Source organism: Halichoerus grypus, chromosome 9 (assembly GCF_964656455.1).
Source record: "Halichoerus grypus chromosome 9, mHalGry1.hap1.1, whole genome shotgun sequence".
In the NCBI taxonomy this organism is placed as follows: Eukaryota; Metazoa; Chordata; class Mammalia; order Carnivora; family Phocidae; genus Halichoerus; species Halichoerus grypus.
Window position 1 is genome coordinate 106,017,676 of NC_135720.1, and position 18,417 is coordinate 106,036,092.

At 50.7% G+C, this 18,417-nt stretch overlaps 1 protein-coding gene across 1 annotated transcript in view; it reads right to left on the bottom strand.

Annotated features, from left to right (window-relative positions):
* The window catches only part of PPP2R5D (protein phosphatase 2 regulatory subunit B'delta), a 22,417-nt gene extending 5,964 nt beyond the window's left edge, over nt 1–16,453 (bottom strand). Inside the window, exons 1-2 of the mRNA XM_036124052.2 lie at nt 16,221–16,453; nt 11,480–11,557 (exon numbers count right to left, since the gene is read on the bottom strand). Of these exons, the coding sequence (XP_035979945.2) occupies nt 11,480–11,557; nt 16,221–16,247 (105 nt within the window). The 5' untranslated portion in view covers nt 16,248–16,453. The remainder of the gene's footprint in view (nt 1–11,479; nt 11,558–16,220) is intronic.
* Between the last annotated feature and the right edge of the window lie 1,964 nt (nt 16,454–18,417).

Genomic DNA, 18,417 nt, shown 5'->3' on the forward strand with positions numbered 1-18,417 from the left:
ATTCAATTCATTAAGCAGCATACTTGAGATTACTGTACTTTCCTGCTTCACTGAATGCATCACATTCTTTGGTTAAAAGTTAAAAGAAACACCGCCCCCCATAAAAAAGTTCAAAGAAAGAAATTCATTCTTGCGTCTCAGTAGTTTTAACTATGAAAAATATAGCTTAAGACAAATCCTACAGGGGCGCCTGGGTGGTCAGTTGGTTGAGTGTCCGACTCTTGGTTTCGGCTCAGGTCGTGATCTCAGGGTCCTGGGATCGAGCGCTCAGCGGGGAGTCTGCTTGAGATTCTCTCTCTCTGCCCCTCCCCATCCCACAAGCACATGTGTGCTAATAAATAAATAAATCTTAAAAAAAAAAAAAAGAGGGACGCCTGGGTGACTCAGTCAGTTAAGCATCTGCCTTCGGCTCAGGTCATGATCGCAGGGTCCTGGGATCGAGCCCCCATAAGGCTCCCTGCTCAACGGGAAGTCTGCTTCTCTCTCTGCCTGCCGCTCCCCCTGCTTAGGCGCTCTCTCTCTCTCTGACAAATAAATACATAAAATCTTAAAAAAAAAAGAAAGAAAGAAAAATCCTACATATAAAAGAAGGCTTTGTGTGCACTTTTTTTTACAGTCCTATTTGTAATAGCAAATAAATAAATAAATGGATGGATGGAAAATCATGGAGTTAAAATTATGTTTATAAAAACTAGGTACTAAATGTAATCATACATGGTTCAACTGTGGAAAACATTTACATAGCCATAGTAATTTGCCCAAAATTGGTGATAAGTATCTTGGGAGCATGGGAAGTGTCTGTGTTGGAGATAAAAGACGCTGAGGCCTTGATTTTCCATAGTAGAAAGTCAATAGATAATACCTAACACTTGAAAATTAAAGAACAAAAAGCAGTAAAAGAATCTTCTTTGGAAGTACAGAAGTCAATTTCCGGGGCGCCTGGGTGGCTCAGTTGGTTAAGCGTCTGCCTTCGGCTCGGGTCATGATCCCAGGGTCCTGGGATCGAGTCCCACATCGGCCTCCCTGCTCAGCGGGAAGCCTGCTTCTCCCTCTCCAGCTACCTCCTGCTTGTGTTCTCTCTCTCACTGTCTCTCTCTGTCAAATAAATAAATAAAATCTTAAAAAAAAAAAAAATAGAAGTCAATTTCCAAGGAAAGGGGAGTTGAGAGTGGTCGCCACAGAGCAACAGGAGGGCGGGGGGCTAGGCAGGCGCTGCTCTTTTCATTACAAGGCCAAGGGTACTACCTGACCCGACAAAGTACACGTTGTCATGTTGGTAAAAATTTAAAATAAAACAAAATGAAGCCTAAAACTACGTAATGACAGAAAATTGCTTCCTATGCTAAGTTAAATAAGGATAATGCAAAACTGTACGTGCAGAATGAGCTCACCCACATTATAACACATGCACGGAAACCAAAACCCAGTGAAGAAGGAAAAAACAAGAGCAAGTCCACCACTGTGTTCATGACTATCTCCCGTTGTAGCACAATGATGTATGGCTTTTTTCTATGTCTCTAAATGTTCTACCAGCTGACCCTTTTATATAATTGGAGAAAAACCACTGATTTTTTACAGCTATCTCTTTCCTTCCTCCCAGACACGGGTGTCGGAGCCCCACAAAGCCCATTTTCAGAAGGCTACGCTCAGGTGTGCACAGGGCTGTCCACCCCCAGGGCCCGTCAGGTAACCACCTGCAGGGAGAGGGCAGAGGACAACCCTTGCCCCCAGAGACTGCAGCAGGACCAGAGGACCGAGGCCAAGTCCAGCTGGCTGCCCACACCACAGGAGAGGCTGACCTTCTGTCCTCACACCTGCCATCCCCACCACCCCTCCACGCTCCTCCCCAAACTCCGACTTCCTGTCACAACAATGGGAGAATGTGGGATCCTCTGGGATAGGGGGAAGGGAGGAGGACAGAAATGCTATGCTTTGTAGGCTCTGAATTTTTTACAGAAACAATTATGTCAAGCTTGTGACCTATCTGGGGATCAGAGGAGAGGAGAGACGCACTGGGTCCAGCCCGGGGCAGGCCTGTGGATCCAGGGTAGCTCATTACCTTTTTGGCCATCTGGTCCTCTCCTCCACCTAAAATGACTGCTCAGACACTAACCTGTCTCGGGGAGTGCAAGGAAATGGGGCAAGAGCGGCCACCACACTCCTCTCCTGCCATGACCAGCACTCAGCCAGCGTGGTTTTGGGTAGACCTGCAAGGCACCCTGGAGTCCCAGGTCTCTCTTCCTGCATATGGCAGCTGGGTCATACCTCGGTGAGGGATAGGGGAGCGAGGCAGAAGGGCAGGACACCAGAGCTTGGTGTGCATCAGACCCACCCCTGCTTTGGGCCTTCATTTCCTGTTATAGGAACAACCAAATCCACTGTGGAGCTTAGGGGTCAAGAGCACAGACTCATGCTAGACTGCCTGGGTTTGACTCCTGCTCTGTCATTTATTAGCCAAGTAACCTCCAGAAAGTCATATAGTCTGTCTGCCTCAGTTTCCTCATCTGTAAAGTGGGGTGACAATAGTATCTACCTCAAAAGGTTGTAATAAGGATTTAGGAGAACATTATATGGCTCACAGGAGTGCTTTATAAGAAGTGTCTTCTACTGTTATCATGATTATTTCCCATCCCTGGATTTTAGGAATGCAACCTGGAAATTCCTGAAACTAGCACACCTCAATGTTCCTATGGGTCCATTATCTTCCTTGGTCTAAAATGGGGGAACCCAAGGGGCGCCTGGGTGGTTCAGTCAGTTATGCGTCTGACTCTTGATTTTGGCTCAGGTCATGATCTCAGGGTTGTGAAATGGAGCCCCGCGTTGGGCTCCATGCTGGGCTTGGAGCCTGCTGAAGTTTCTCTCTCTCTCTCTCTGCCCCTCCCTGCCTTCTCTCTCCCTCTCTAAAAAATAAATAAATAAATACAATGGGGGCACCCAAGAAAGCATTTCATCTTTCAAGATCCATTTAAGCCCCACCCTCTTCCAAAAGTCCTTCTCAACTCCAACCCTGCAGTGTCCAGTCCCTGCCCCTGACCTCTCGACACTACTTGTTTGCTTCACTGGTTCTGGGATCATCCCCAGTGCTGTCTCTTGCTTGGAGTAGTCACATGTCCAACTAGATAAGTCCCATGAAAGCCAGGACCCTGGTTTGCACCCCTCTGGGTCCCCACACAGCAATGGCACCTAACAGTCATTCAATGAAGGTCTGGATGGTTGACTGACAGGGGGCCAAGTCCAGGCCTTTCCTGTCCCACGTCGGGACCCATCAGAGCAGAGCACTGTGCAGTGTCAGGAGCAGAGTCGGAGAGAGGAGCATTAGTGATACCAGGGCAAGGGGCTCAGGGGCGGCTGAGGAACAAAACTCTGAGGAAGAGCGTATCTCTCTCTGTCCTCCCAGATAAGACAGATGCCCAGCACCCCCACAAACCTCACGCTGAGGAGGGGTCCAGGGAAAGAAGGCATTCGCCCCAGAAAGGGAGAAGCAAGGCCTCAATTTTCTCTGTTAACAGAGAAATGGACAAATCTCCAAGTAAGGTTAAGAGAATAGAGGGTTGCATGGCTAAAGATCAAAGTTTAAAAACCAATAGGTTGGGGCGCCTGGGTGGCTCAGTTGTTAAGCGTCTGCCTTAGGTTCAGGTCATGGTCCCAGGGTCCTGGGATCGAGCCCCACGTCGGGCTCCCTGCTCGGCAGGAAGCCTGCTTCTCCCTCTCCCACTCCCCCTGCTTGTGTTCCTGCTCTCGCTGTCTCTCTCTGTCAAATAAATAAATAAAATCTTTTAAAAAAATAAATAAATAAATAAAAACCAATAGGTTGGGGCGCCTGGGTGGCTCAGTTGTTTAGCGTCTGCCTTAGGCTCAGGTCATGGTCCCAGGGTCCTGGGATCGAGCCCCACATCGGGCTCCCTGCTCCACGGGAAGCCTGCTTCTCCCTCTCCCACTCCACCTGCTTGTGTTCCCTCTCTCGCTGTGTCTCTCTGTGTCAAATAAATAAAATCTTTAAAAAACAAAAACAAAAACAAAAAAACAATAGGTCGATGCCTAAGGTGTCTTCCCCACTAGGATTTCGTCACTGAAGGCGGGGGTGGCCTGAAAGCAGCTGAGTGCAGCCTACCCCACCCCACCCCACCGGGCCACCCTGGTATTAAAAGGACCATTGGCTCCCGGGCCCCAGACACCAGAAGCATCTGAGGGACAGCTGGTCCAGCCAGCAGAGCGCCTGCCCGCCAAGCCTCAGGGAGGCATTCCCTGGTCTGTTCACTCTTCACCGGGAAACATGCTTGTCAGAAGGGAGGTATGGGGCTGTGCCAGCGACTCACTTCATGTTCGACTGTTTCTCCTAAAAGCTTCAGCTTTTTTTTTTTTTAACATTTTTTTTAAAGATTTTATTTTTTAGTAATCTCTATACCCAACATGGAGCTTGAACTTACAACCCCAAGATCAAGAGTTGCATGCTCCGCTGACTGAGCCAGCCAGGCGCCCTGTAAAAGCTTCAGTTTGATTTTTCTTAAGATTTTGTTTATTTATTTGAGAGAGAGAGAGAGAGAGAGAGCACACTAGAGGGGGAGGCGCAGAGGGAAAGGGACAAGCAGACTCTGTGCTAAGCGCGGAGCCTGAGGTGGGGTCTGATCCCACGACCCCGAGATCACGACCCGAGCCGAAATCAAGAGTCTGACTAACTGACTAAGCCACCTGGGTGCCCCAAAGCTTCAGCTTTTAACTCCTCTACTGACCTGGGCTGGAGGTGGGAAGCAGGTGAGTCCCCTGGGGAATGTTCTGCAACCCTCCCAGCATGGGTGGGCACTGACCGAAGGCCAGCCAGCCAACCTGCTCTCCACCCCCTACTATGTTCTGCCCGGTCTCACCTCTGAGGCTCTCTAGTGGCCATCTCCTCTGCCTGAGGTCCTTCTCTTCCCCCCTCTAAGAAGCCTTCCCAGATTCAGGCCTCCAGCAATCAAGTGGGACTTCAAATTTATGCACCAAGCTCACATTCAAGAGACTGCAACTAAACTTGCCCACTCTGAACCAATCCTAGTCCAAACCAATCCTAACATAGCCACCAGTAATAATCAAACCCAAATATTTAAACCTAGAGCAGGACACAGAAATAGAAATTAAGTACTATAGAAAGGATTATGGGGTGCCTGGTTGGCTCAGCAGGTACAGCATGTGACTCTTGATCTCAGGGTTGTGAGTTCGAGCCCCACACTTGGCGTAAAGATTACTTTAAAACAAAATCTTTAAAGAGGCACCTGGGTGGTTCAGTCGGTTAAGCGCCTGCCTCTGGCCCAGGTCATGGTCTCAGGGTCCTGAGATAGAACCCCACGTCGGGCTCCCTGCTCAGTGGGGAGTCTGCTTCTCCTTCTCCCTTGCCCATCCCCCTGCTCGTTCTCTCTCTCTCAAAAAATAAAATCTTTAAAAAAAAAAGAAAAGAAAGTATTGTAAGGGGATGCTTGGCTGGCTCAGTTGGTAGAACATGTGACTCTTGATCTTGGGGTCCTGAGTTCAAGTCCCATGGTAGGCATGGAGCGTACTTAAAAAAAAGGGGGGGGGGGCGCCTGGGCGGCTCAGCCCCCCATCGGGCTCCCTGCTCAGAGGGAAGCCTGCTTCTCCCTCTCCCACTCCCCCTGCTTGTGTTCCCTCTCTCGCTGTCTCTCTCTGTCAAATAAATAAATAAAATCTATATAAAAAAAAAGTATTGTAAGAAAAAGATGAAAGGTAAAACTAACAGTGAACAACACAAAGACTGGGGCACCTGGCTGGCTCAATCTGAAGAGCATGTGGCTCTTGATCTCAGGGTCATGAGTTCGAGCCCCACGCTGGGTGTAGAGACTACTTAAAAAAAACTTTAAGAAAAAAAAGAAAAACGCAAAGATTAACAACATCACTTTTGCTTAATGAATTAACTAGTCAAATTAAGATCATTTTAGTTTAAAATGCCCAAGATCACAGAGGCATTCTGTCCTATCCTGACATCCAGAGCTCTATCTAGCTGAGCTTCATTATTTTCTTTTTTTTTTAAGATTTTATTTATTTATTCATAAGAGACAGAGAGAGAGAGAGAGAGGCAGAGGGAGAAGCAGACTCCTTGCCAAGCAAGGAGCCCGATGTGGGGCTCGATCCCAGGACCCTGGGATCATGACCTGAGCCGAAGGCAGACGCTTAACCATCTGAGCCACCCAGGCACCCTGAGCTTCATTATTTTCTGCCTTCATTTATTGATTAAACGTCATGCTAAGCCTTAGAGATCAAACGGTGGCCCGTGTCCTCAGAGAGCTCACAGCCCAGTGGGCGAGACCAAGGCACAGGCAGCTCCTGGTAGCGGGGAAATGACAAAGCAGAGTGTGCCACCGCGGATCTGGGAACACAAACTCTGGCTGAACTATTAGTGAAGGCGCTCCTGAAGGGGTGACTTCTGACGTGGCCCTCAAAGGACAAACATGAATTTAGCAGGCAAAGAAACAGAGCAGAAAAATAAAGTAGTCCACGCCAACAGAATCTCATCGGTAAGGACCCAGAGTCATAAAGGGCTTGTATCGGAGGAGGATGGGAAGTCTGGTGGGGCGAGAAACCAGGAGGGGTGCTGGAAGAATGGGGTGGGGCCAGCTCACAGGGGTCCAGAGTGTGAGTTTGAATTGTAACCTGTAAGCAATGAGATGCCAACAGAGCCTTTTTTTTAAATTATTTATTTATTTGACAGAGAGAAAGAGCGCACACAAGCAGGGGGAGCGGCAGGCAGAGGGAGAAGCAGGCCCCCCACTGAGCAGGGAGCCCAATGAGGGACTCGATCCCAGAACCCTGGGATCATGACCTGAGCCGAAGGCAGACGCTTAAGTGACTGAGCCACCCAGGCGCCCCAAGAGAGCTTTTGAAGTAGAGGATTGATAAGACAAAAAAGAAATGTTTTTGGTGTAACAACTCTGGCTACTGGGAGGACAGGCTGAGGTGGGTGAGACTGGGATAATGTTTTCTTCCCTCTGTCCCCACTCCCAGAACTCAGGACAGGGCACAGGACCTAGAAGAGTCCAGGGCAGTGAGCTGCTTTCTCCAGAGCCAGACCAGGAAGGACCGCTGCCTGCAGCAGTGGGTCAACAGTGAGTCTGATCTAATCTCTCAACGCTCCTTTCCGTTCCAAGACTCTTTAAGAATCTTAGAGCCAGCGTATCATGTCATTAAGAACATGGGAGAATTGGCTCCTGAGCCACACCGCACTGGGTTGCATTCCAGCTCAACTGTTTACTGGCTGAGTAAAAGCTATTTAACGTCACTAAGCCTCAGTTTCATCTGTGAAATGGGATGATGACGATAATGGAATGACCTCAGGGTAGTGCTGTCTAGATTAAATGAGATTAAAAGATTAAATGCAAGCAAAGGTCTTAGGACAGAGTCTGGTAAATTGAACAGTGTCTGTCCTCAAATTCAAGTCAACCCAACACCTGTGAACATGACCTTATTTGGAAACAGGGTCTTTGCAGACATAATCAAGTCGGGAGTCCGCTTCCCATATAGCTAGTGTCCTCAAAAGAAGAGGGAAATGCAGGGGCGCCTGGGTGGCTCAATCGGTTGAGCGTCCAACTCTTGATTTCGGCTCAGGTCATGATCTGAGGGTCCTGGGATCGAGCCCCGAGTTGGACTACGGGGAGTCTGCTTATCTCTCCCTCCCTCTGCCCCTCCCCCTGCTCGCACTCTCTCTCTCTCTCAAATGAATAAATAAACCTTTTTTTTTTTAAGATTTTATTTATTCATTTTGAGAGAGAGAAAGAGAGAGCACAAGCAGAGGGAAAGGGAGAAGCAGACTCCCAGCTGAGCCGGGAGCCGAACAAGGGGCCCTATCGCAGGACCTGGAGATCATGACCAGAGCCGAAGGCAGATGCTTAACCATCTGAGCCACCCAGGCGCCCCTGAATAAATAAATCTTTAAAAAAAAAAGAAGAAGAAGGAAATGTGAACACAGAGACATAGACACACACAGGGGAGAACCCCATATGAAGAACGGAGGAGGAGACTGGAATGATGTATCCATAAGCCAAGGAACACCAAGGATTGCTGAAAACCATCAGAAGCTAGGGGGAGAGAGAGGCATGGGAGAGATTCTTCCCTAGCACCTCAGAGGGACATGGCCTGCTGACATGTTGATTTCAGATTTTGGGCCTCCAGAACTGTGAGAGAATAAATCTCTGTTATTTTAAGCCACCTAGTTTGTGGTCATTTGTTACGGCTGCCCTAGGAACCTAACACACAAGTAACTGCTCAATAAAATAAATGGTGGCCGCTATCATTATTAGGATCAGTTGAAAAGGCTCTGGCAGATGCACGACAGAGGGTAAATCTGGCTCGAAAAGCCCCAAATTCTGGACTAGAAAAAGCAAAGGAAGGACTGTGCCAAACGGCTCTGGATGACCTGAGCCTGGGAGCCCAGCCCCCAACTTTTCCATCATCCCTCTGCCTGGGGACCCATGGGGACACGCCTGGAAAATCACGCACAATTCCTGCCACCGCCTCATACAGGTGAGCCCTGGGCAGCATTTCACAGAACAGAGCCCAAGGTGAACTCAGCACTCTCCTTTTTCAAAGGCCTCATATCAACCCACTGCCTTTAACCCATGCGTCCAGAAAGGCAATGGAGAAATCCCCGCAGTTGGTCTCAGCATCTTTCTTAGCCTATTTGAGCTTTCATTTTCCTACCTATGAAAGGAGAGGGTTAGACTCTAAGGTTATTTCCAGCACTTTTTTTGAAGTTGATGGGTTTGCTGATTGGTCACTAATGCATTCAAATACTGGTACCTCTGGTGTGCCAAGCCCTTCAGTGTGGAAGGGGAGCCTGACAGAGCTCACGTGCTAACACAAGAGTTAAAACTGACGAACAACAAATTCACATCAAACTGTTTAACTACAGCTGTGGTTCAATGCTGCCATGGGGTGATACTGGGTGTCAGGAGGGCAAAGAGCAGAAGCCCCGACCACATCCTGGCGGGGAGGGAAGGGGAGGTGGCCAAGGAAGGCTGCTTTTAGGACAGGACATCCAGTCTATCTAGTAACCGAACAAGTAGGAGTTAGTTAGGCAAGAGATGAGAACAGCCCCCTAACTATTCCTTTCTGTCCCTTTAAATCCTATTTCTAAGTCCCTCTTGCTGCTTTGAATGCTGAGTTGCCACCTCCCAGCCACCGTCCTTGTGGGTCCCACAGATGTCACCATTCCTAAAGGGGAGACTGAGCCCAGAGGGAGTGTTTCCCAGGAGTGCTGACTGATGATTTATTAAGAACCAAGTGCATGAGGGGCACCTGGCTAGGTCAGTCAGTAGAAGCATGCGACTCCCGGGGCGCCTGGGTGGCTCAGGCGTTAAGCATCTGCCTTCGGCTCAGGTCATGATCCCAGGGTCCTGGGATCGAGCCCCGCATCGGGCTCCCTGCTCGGCGGGAAGCCTGCTTCTCCCTCTCCCACTCCCCCTGCTTGTGTTCCCTTTCTTGCTGTGTCTCTCTGTCAAATAAATAAATAAAATCTTGGGGCGCCTGGGTGGCTCAGTCATTAAGCGTCTGCCTTCAGCTCTGGTCATGATCCCGGGGTCATGGGATCGAGCCCCACATCGGGCTCCCTGCTCAGCGGGAAGCCTGCTTCTCCCTCTCCCACTCCCCCTGCTGTGTTCCCTCTCTCACTGTCTCTCTATCTGTCAGATAAATAAATAAAATCTTTAAAAGAATGAATGAATGAATAAATAAATAAATAAATAAAATCTTTAAAAAAAAAAAAAAAAGAAGCATGTGACTCCTGATCTTGGGGTCATGAGTTTGAGCCCCATATTGGGTGTAGAGATCACTTTTTTTTTTTTAAGATTTTATTTATTCATTTGTCAGAGAGAAAGAGAGAGAGAGTACAAGCAGGGGGAGCGGCAGGCAGAGGGAGAAGCAGGCTTCCCACTGAGCAAGGAGCCCAACATGGGACTCAATCCCAAGACCCTGGGACCATGACCTGAGCCGAAGGCAAACACTTAACCGACTGAGCCACCCAGGCATCCCTAGACATTACTTTAAAAAAAATTAATAAATATAAATAAAAACAGGGGCGCCCGGGTGGCTCAGTCGTTAAGCGTCTGCCTTTGGCTCAGGTCATGATCCCAGGGTCCTGGGATCAAGCCCCACATCGGGCTCCCTGCTCAGCAGGGAGCCTGCTTCTCCTTCTCCCTCTGTCTACCACTCTGCCTACTTGTGCTCTCTCTCTGTCAAATAAATAATCTTCAATATATATATATATATATATATATATATAAATAAAAATACCCCCCACCTCCAAAAAAGAACCAAGTGCATGAGCATACAGGTGTGTGGGAAAAGCAATGCACCAGCCCCAGCACACCCAGCTCCTCCCCTCAGAGTCCATAGTCTGGGGGAGAGAAACACGTGTTGGACAAATAGTTACAACACCAAGTGATAAGGTCTATCCTAGAGACAGGTTCAGATTACTCTATAAGTGCAGAGGAAGGAGGAATTCATCTTTTGTGGTCCTCACCTCCCGTGTTTGTAAAATGGGGAAAACCTACCCTGCTTCTTCTGATTACTTAAGTGAGGCCTAAAACGGTGGTCAGAGGTGTGAAAAGTGCTTGGATCTCTTTAGAGGTGACAGGGACCGGAAGCACCTAGAAAAAATCTAAATCCAGGGTTAACCCCAAACACTTGTTAATCAATCTCTTCTTCCCAAAAAACCCACAAGCTCTGCCCATAATTGGAGAGCTATTTCCTATTGTCCTCCATCCCTCTGAACAGTTTAGAACAGGAGAGAAGAAACAGAGAAACCAAGGATCATCAATTTCTGAGTAACACAGGTTGCTTGGTCAACGTGTCCACGGGACTAGCCACCATCTTGAGCATCCCACTGAGCACACTCCCAAACTTTCCTGGCCATACTCTGGACTTAAGTCTCTCCACCCTCCAGTGCTCTCTCGGCTTGCCATTTATTGCTTTACAGCCCTAGCTTGCCAAGCTGTGCTGACCTCTGCTCATGACTGTCCTTTAGCAGCTCCCCTACAATCAGAACCAAGGGCAGTGGGCACAGCCCTGCCTTCCGGATTCAGGGACACCAGCCTCTCCCCACCCCCTGCCCTACCCCAAGCCATGCTAAAGCCACTCATGGCCCACTGAGCACCCGTATACTTTTTCCCTTCTCCCCAGCACCTGACGCCCTAGGTTTTTGCCCTAAGGAGAAAGGAATTCTCATCCCTCAAAGTTGGTAGACAGAGAAATGACTTTCACGGGAATTGCTGGGGAGTCTGAAGACCTGCAGAGTCTCTTTGCTCTACACCAGCCAAAGGGGAAGGCTGCCCAAGGGCAGCTACCTGGCTGGGCTCACCAAGCCCCTCTCCCAGCTGTGGAAATCCCCGTCCCGTTTGCCGGGGTAACTTCTGGCCCCCTGGGATCCCTCACCCACCAGCCGTCAAGTACTTGGAGCTGGTGCCTGCACCATAACGAGGGCTGTGCCCATGGTCATTACCTCGTCAGTGCTCTCGCCTCCACCATCCTTGCCCGAGCTGCTGGGCTTGGCCGTGCCTTTGGCAAGCTTGGGGGGCTCCTGAAGGGGGAAGATGGAGGTAGTTAGCAGATGCCAGGGGGAGGGAGAGGCCTCATCTGGACCCCTTAAGTCTGTGTTGTACTTATCCTCTGTCTAATCGAATCAATCAATCAATCAGAATCACTGAGCATCTACCTTGTACCCAGCCCAGGGGAGGAGGGCTTGGGGTACACAGAGGGAGAGTCAGTCCCTCCACACAGTCTGGAATCTGGTCAGGAAGACATCATGAAGATAGGGTAACCAGGTAAGATAGTGCTCTGTCACTTTACATGGCCGGTGTATGAGGTGGGGCCTGGGAGGGCCTCCGTCCAGGAAGGACCAGAGTGAGGGACTTTAAGGGGAAGCGCCACGGAACAAGCTACTCAGACTGGCTTCTGGCTACAGTGGGCAAGGAGGTGCCCAGGCTGTCACGCTGGAGGGGAGGGAGTCGCCACTCTCCCCCAAGGCCATCTGCCAAGACCTGGAAGCCTTTCTGGGAAATTACAAATCACCCCCAGACTAGAAGATGCTACTGGCCTAATCAGGTATAGGAACCATCCCAAGAACACCCCGGGGGACAAGCACAGAGACAGGGATGGGGGTAAAACCCTGAACTGCTACGAAGATGAGCGCTAGTCTGAAGTCTCCATCGGGAACCGGGCCACTGGCTCAGAGCTCTGGCCAGCCCGGCGTCTCTTCCTATGCTTTGGGCCAAAAAAAGCAACTGCACAGGGACGGGACAGGGAAAATGTGAAAAAGCCTTGGGAATTCAGATCTGACTGCAAGCTCAACACAAATCATCCAAGTGCCAGGGCTGCCACAGCACCCCATGACCTTCCATCCAATTAACAGCCGGAGTGTAGAGTGCTTGGCACGGGAAGGCGGGGAAGTGCCCCTGACTTTGGCACTTCACGGGGCTATCTGGGAAGATCTGGTTCAGTCGTGAGCATCAGGCTTTGGGAGGGACAAAGACAAATCTCAGGTTTTCTTCTGGCGAAATACAACCCATCCTGGGAGTGGATTCAAAAGCCTGTCCTGAGAGTGACAGCTGTGAGGCTGGGATGGCTAATAGTGGAAGGGAGGAGTCCCGGGGGTGGGTGAGCAAGAGGGGTTGTACGAATAAATGAAGAGCTGCATGCGGACTAAAGATGCAACTTGTTCTGTGTGGATCCAGAGGCCCAAGAGCCATGGGCTAAAGTAGCAGGAAGACAGGCTGAGGCTCCAAAGGAGGAAGAATTTTCTCCTAGAGCAGCGGCACAGAAACTGGCTGCCTCATGGGGCTGCAAGCTCCCCAATCCCAAGAGCCTTCAAGCAAAGGAGCATTCCTGACTCCTCTAAAGCACGGGCAGAAGGGATTCCAGCCCTAAATGAAGCCTCGATCGGAGGACCTTTGAAGTCACTTCTAGCTCTGAGATTCTGCCGCTCGAAGGCACCTGAGCCCCTTCAGTGACAAATGTTAAGTCATAGTGACTATGGGGGCACAGGGATTTCTGCGAGAACAGAGCTCTGTGTGGGCTAGAGGAGGGGGCAGGGAGGAAGAGAGCCCTTCCCAGGTATGGAGCAGCTCTAGATGCCACAAGGTGCTCCTCCTTTGGGCTGAGCACCCTCTCCACTGCCCACTGACCAGGCTGGGCACACCAACCCCTCGCCAAGGGGCCAAGGAGCATGGCTCAGAGTGTGGGGTGTAGAGGAACAGGACGAGGGGTGCAGGGGGGGAGTCACTGAGGCAACTGCACATTCCCCATACGTGGGCCTCTTGGACAAAGCTGACCCATCTTTGTATGTGTTTCAGCCCTCTGCTCGACCGCAAGCTCCTTCTCCTTTTAGCACCCCTCCACCAGCCTGACTGCTCAAACCTCTCTATCAGGGAGTGCTCCTAAGAGAGATACCAGCTGCCTTCATGCGTGGGTGTGTGTGGGGGCATGGGGAAACCACGCCCACCACCCTTGCTCCCTGGCTCCTGCAGAACAGGTGAGGTGCACACCCCGCAGCGCACCCCAGTGCACCCCAGCACAGCCCCACGGTCAAGTGCCGCCCGCACGGTGGTTTGGAGCCCGCACTGTTTCGGGCCCAACTCTTACTAGCTCTATAATCATAAGCAGGTGAACTAGGCTCTTTGAGCCTCAGTCTTCTTTTAAGTGACAACAGTCATATTACCTAATTCCCTTTAGCTCAGTGTCTGGCACGGGAATATCCCAATGTTAGCCAATATTATTACTATTATTAAAAACAAGAAGGTGGAAAGGAGCAGGGGCACACCGCCTGGGAACCTAAGAGATATGTCCCAGATCAGAACATGAGGGAGGAGGAGGGAAGCAAACTGCCCCCAAGGGATTGACTCAGCACCCATCTACTGAGCGCCTACTGTGTGCAAGGAAGATGCCAAACCAAAATGGAGCTTGGTTATTATCTCAAGGGGGAAGAAAAGATTTGTTCACAATAAATTCCAGTCCAAGGGAACACAAAAAGACCTTAAGTGACCTATCAAGTGTTCTGCAAATCCAGGGGAGGAGAGAGAGCTCCCTCCTAACTGAGGGTTCAGGAGAGGCTTCAGGGAGAAGGCTGTGAAGGATGGCCAAGACTGGGACCAGCAGAGATGAAGAACAGGGAGAGGTGATGGATGCAAAATAAAGATCCTCCGCCCACCCCTCCTCTCTGCTCCCACCCCATCCAGGCAAACCTCAGTCACATTGTCACCCACCTCCCCCTCAGGACTTGTTAACCATTGAAGGAGGCCAAATGCAACTGGAAATCAAAAGCAGAAAGTTAAACCTTAAAGGGAATCAAAGATGCCTGGCTCCGTGCACCCCAATTCCTCCAATACTCTTTCCCAGCCAAATACTATGGTCAAATACCTATGGTCCTAGCAAGTCTAAGAATTTTTCTTCTCAATCATCTAGTAGAAGGTGTTTTGTAGATGGGACAGTATCTGTTCCATCAAGACTAAAAACTACAGATGGGTGGGGACCTCACGAGGCTCCCCTGAATTCCACACCCCTCCACACTCCTTGGAGAAACCCCTTAGCCTCGGGTGTGGCTGACTTGTGTATGCATCATTCACAGCTACGCTGCCCAAACCACCTCAGCGGGCCCACTCCCCAAGGACACAGGGTCTGGATGGAGCACACCAACCTGCCCAGCCCAGGACCCCAGGAGCTTCAGTGCCTAGTACGCCATCACCAACCCTCCATTCAGAACCTCTGTCCCTGGGAGCTTATGGGGACAACCCAGAATCAGAGCTGCCTGCCAGATCTCTGAAAGCCCCAAGATAAAGAGTTGAACCGCTAAGGTCAGAGACGGCAACCCAGCAACCCAGCCCATCAGAGGGCAAATGAAAGCAAGACTCCTCTGGGGTCATAAAGTGGCTGAGCAGAGCGCCAGGCCAGAGCCAGCACCACCACGAGGGGCCAACCCCAGGAGGGGAGAAGCTGGGGGAGGCTGGAACTGGTATCCTAGCATCCTCTGTGTGAGTCTGTACCTCAAAGGAACCACACCTCTGAGTCAGACCTCAGCAACAGCAGGAAATAGAAGGTAGAGAAAGGCAGGGATGAAGAACAGGGGAAGGCAGTATGGAGGTAGAAGAGGAAGGTAAAGAAGGCAACATCAACAGTCTGTATCAGGACACCATGACAAAGTCAAGGGTGTCCAGGGGTGGCTGGCTGGCCTCTGGGGTAAGAAGGAAAACTAATCTGATAGTAAGTGCAGATACCCGATTTGAGGGTAGTGTAGCCCAGAAAGGCAGGAATCCAGCACTGGTGCAAAATTGGAAAAATGCAAAGGTTATCCTAAGATTTGGAATAAGGGGAGGAGCTTGCTCAGATTAGGAAAGGTAACCTGATTTAGGATGAACCTGCAAGTCGGTTGATGCCTGTTAGGGAGGCTTTGGTACAAAGGAGGCCTTTAAATCAAGAGACCTGATATTGCAGCTGGGCCTCCAAACAGGCTGTGTGACCTTGGCCAAGTCTCTTCACTTATCGGGGCCTCAGTCTCCTCATCTGTATCACTAAGGATTGCACTGAATGCGCTCAAAGGTCCCTACGAGCACTGACGTTCTGAGGTTCCATCAACAGAAGGAAGGGCTCAGTCCTGGCTTACAAGTTTGTGTGTGAAGGAAGAACTAGAGGGAGGGGCCTAGGCCAGATTCGGTGGAGGAGAGAGAAAGCAGAGCAGTTCTAGGTCAAGGAGCTTGGCGGGGAGGGAGAAGGGGCTGTAGGGGACGGTGGAGAAGGCCGGCCCAGGCCCAGGCCCAGGCGTGTAAGAAGAGAAGGGGCTGAGCGCAATGGGGGGCGAGGGGGAGGTGGGCTGGAGGGAGGTGCAGTCTCAGACGAGGCGCTGTCCCAAACGGGTAAACGGGTGGGGGGGGGGGTGTGGAGAAAAAGCAGGGGAGTGACCTGGGAGTGGGGCAGATCTGGACGGAGGTGGTTACCCAGGGCCGGGGGTAGATGAAGGGAGGAAAGGATGGAGGTGTACGCGGGGTACTCCATCCCGGGCAAGGTGAGGAAGCCTTCCCAGCTGCGGCACAGGCTGGGGGTGCGGCCAGCAGCGGGGGCGGAGGGCTGGCCCTGGGAGTCCTGCGGGGGCCGGACGGGAGGGTCAGTCTGGGGCTGTCCCGGGCCTGGCTCGGCCTCTCCCAGAGCTCCGCGCAGGCCCCAAGACGGAGGCGCGAGGAAAGGGCCACACTCACCTTCTCCTTCTTCAGTTTATAGGGCATCTCGGCCCGTCCGGACCCAGCCCGGCTCCTGCGGCCCCGCTCCGGCTCCGGCTTTGCTCGGCCGCACTCGGCCCGCTCGGCGTCTCCTCGCCACCGCCTGCGCGCTGCGCCCGGGTCGAGCGGTGATTGCGCCTCCAATTGGCCCGAACTCTTACAAACCTGCCTGACAACCAGGCGCCGCCTCCTCGGATTGGTTATTGGGGCCAAGCCGCTTCCTTTTTTTCTCATTGGAAAGGAAGAGTACAAACCGCCAGGGTTCGTCTCCCAGCATTGGTTGAAGTGGGAGGTCCCGCCCTAAAGTGGGTCGAGCTTAACAAAGGAGGCGGGGATAAGGGGAAGCCCCAGCTTAGCACCCAGTGCCGCACTCCGGCGTCTGGTGTGCGTCGGCCTCGGCCATTCTTCGTAGCCCGCGCCCTTCTAAAGTGGCTCTCACTCTTTTCCCTGCTCTGCTCCTTGGCCCAGTCCGAATGGAAGGAAAGAAGCCCTAAAATGAAGGGTACCTTTCTTCATCAGGGTAACTTAGCACTAACTGCATATGCAAAATTGGTGGAGAGATCTCCCAATAGTCCTCCACGGCATCCGTTTCCTAGACGGGGCTTGCAGAGAATGAAAGGGGAAGGCTGGCTGGCGGGGACCTTGGTGAGATGAGATGAAAATTCTGGGTTTGTTACAATTTTGGAGAGAGGGTCCCAGTTCCTATTGCAAGTGCGCTGGGATTGGGGAACCAGTAGATTGAAACACTTGGGAATACAGTGAAAAGCTACCTCGTTGTTGAGTGTTTTAGGATATGCATCCCTTACTTCCACCCTGCCCAAGCCAATGTCCTAATGAATAAGATTATTTCCTGCCCTCAGGGAGTTCACTGGCTGGTGAAGTTCATAGACTTGTATAAACAGATGCTTAAGATACAATGTAATTAATTACACAAATCTAGAGGTGGCTGAAGGAATATGTTTCCGAAAGTCAACTCCAGGGGCGCCTGGGTGGCTCAGTCAGTTAAGCTTCTGCCTTTGGCTCAGGTCATGATCCCAGGGTCCTGGGATGGAGCCCAGCCGCCCGCTGGCTCCCCTCTGCCTCTGCCCCTCTCCCCACTCATGCTCAAGAGCTGCTCTCTCTCTCCCCCTCTCTCTCAAATAAATAAAATCTTAAAAAAAAAAAAAAAGTCAAGGGACCTCTGGGTGGCTCAGTCGGTTAAGCATCTGCCTTCGCCTTAGGTCATGACCCCAGGGTCCTGGGTCCGGCTCCTTGCTCAGCAGGGAGCCTGCTTTCCCTCTGCCTGCCATTCCCCCTGCTTGTGCTCTCTCTCTGACAAATAAATAAATAAAATCTTAAAAAAAAAAAAATCCAACTTGGGGGGGCACTTGGGTAGCTCAGTTGGTTGAGCATCTGACTCTTGGTTTCAGCTCAGGTCATGATCTCAGGGTCAGGAGATTGAGTCCCGCGGCGGGGTCCATCCTCAGCCTGGCGTCTGCTTAAGACTCTCTCTCCCCCTCTCCCTCTGCCCCTTCCCCTGTTCACACTCTCTCTCTCATTCTCTCTAAAATAAATAAATCTTAAGAAAGTTGATTCCATTAGACTATTGACTATATGAAGAAACTGGAGAAGGCTCAAGAAAAAGCCTGTGGCCCTTGACCAGGACAGCAATGTTATAAGACAAAGGCCATGGGAGGGAGAAGAAAAGATAGAATCGAGAAATGTGTAGAATCAACAGGATTTGGTGATTCACTGAATTGTGGGGAAGATGGTAAGGGAAAGGGAGGAGTTGAAAATGACTTCTGGAGCCATCAGAGGTGTAGGTGGAAAACTGGTGTCGCAATGGCAAAGGAAGTAAAAGAGGATTGGTCAATAGTGACAGATTCCAGGGAATGATTGAACAAGATAAAGATCAAACAACACCACCTTGATTCTATAGTTGTAAATGATCTTTGCAGGAAAGTTTTAGAGAAGTGGAAGGAAGGTTATAATGGGTTGAAGAGTGAGCAAGAGGTATGGAAGTAAAGGCAACAAATGTAGGCTCTTATCTTATGGAAATAGTATTTGGCTCCCAATGATTAATGACAATTTCAAAGTAACACAAAGCAGACTGTATCCCAACCATTATTTGCTGGGGGGAAAGCCTGGGAAGGAAGGATATTTGTGGATGGATATTTGTGTCTATATGGGTGCTGAA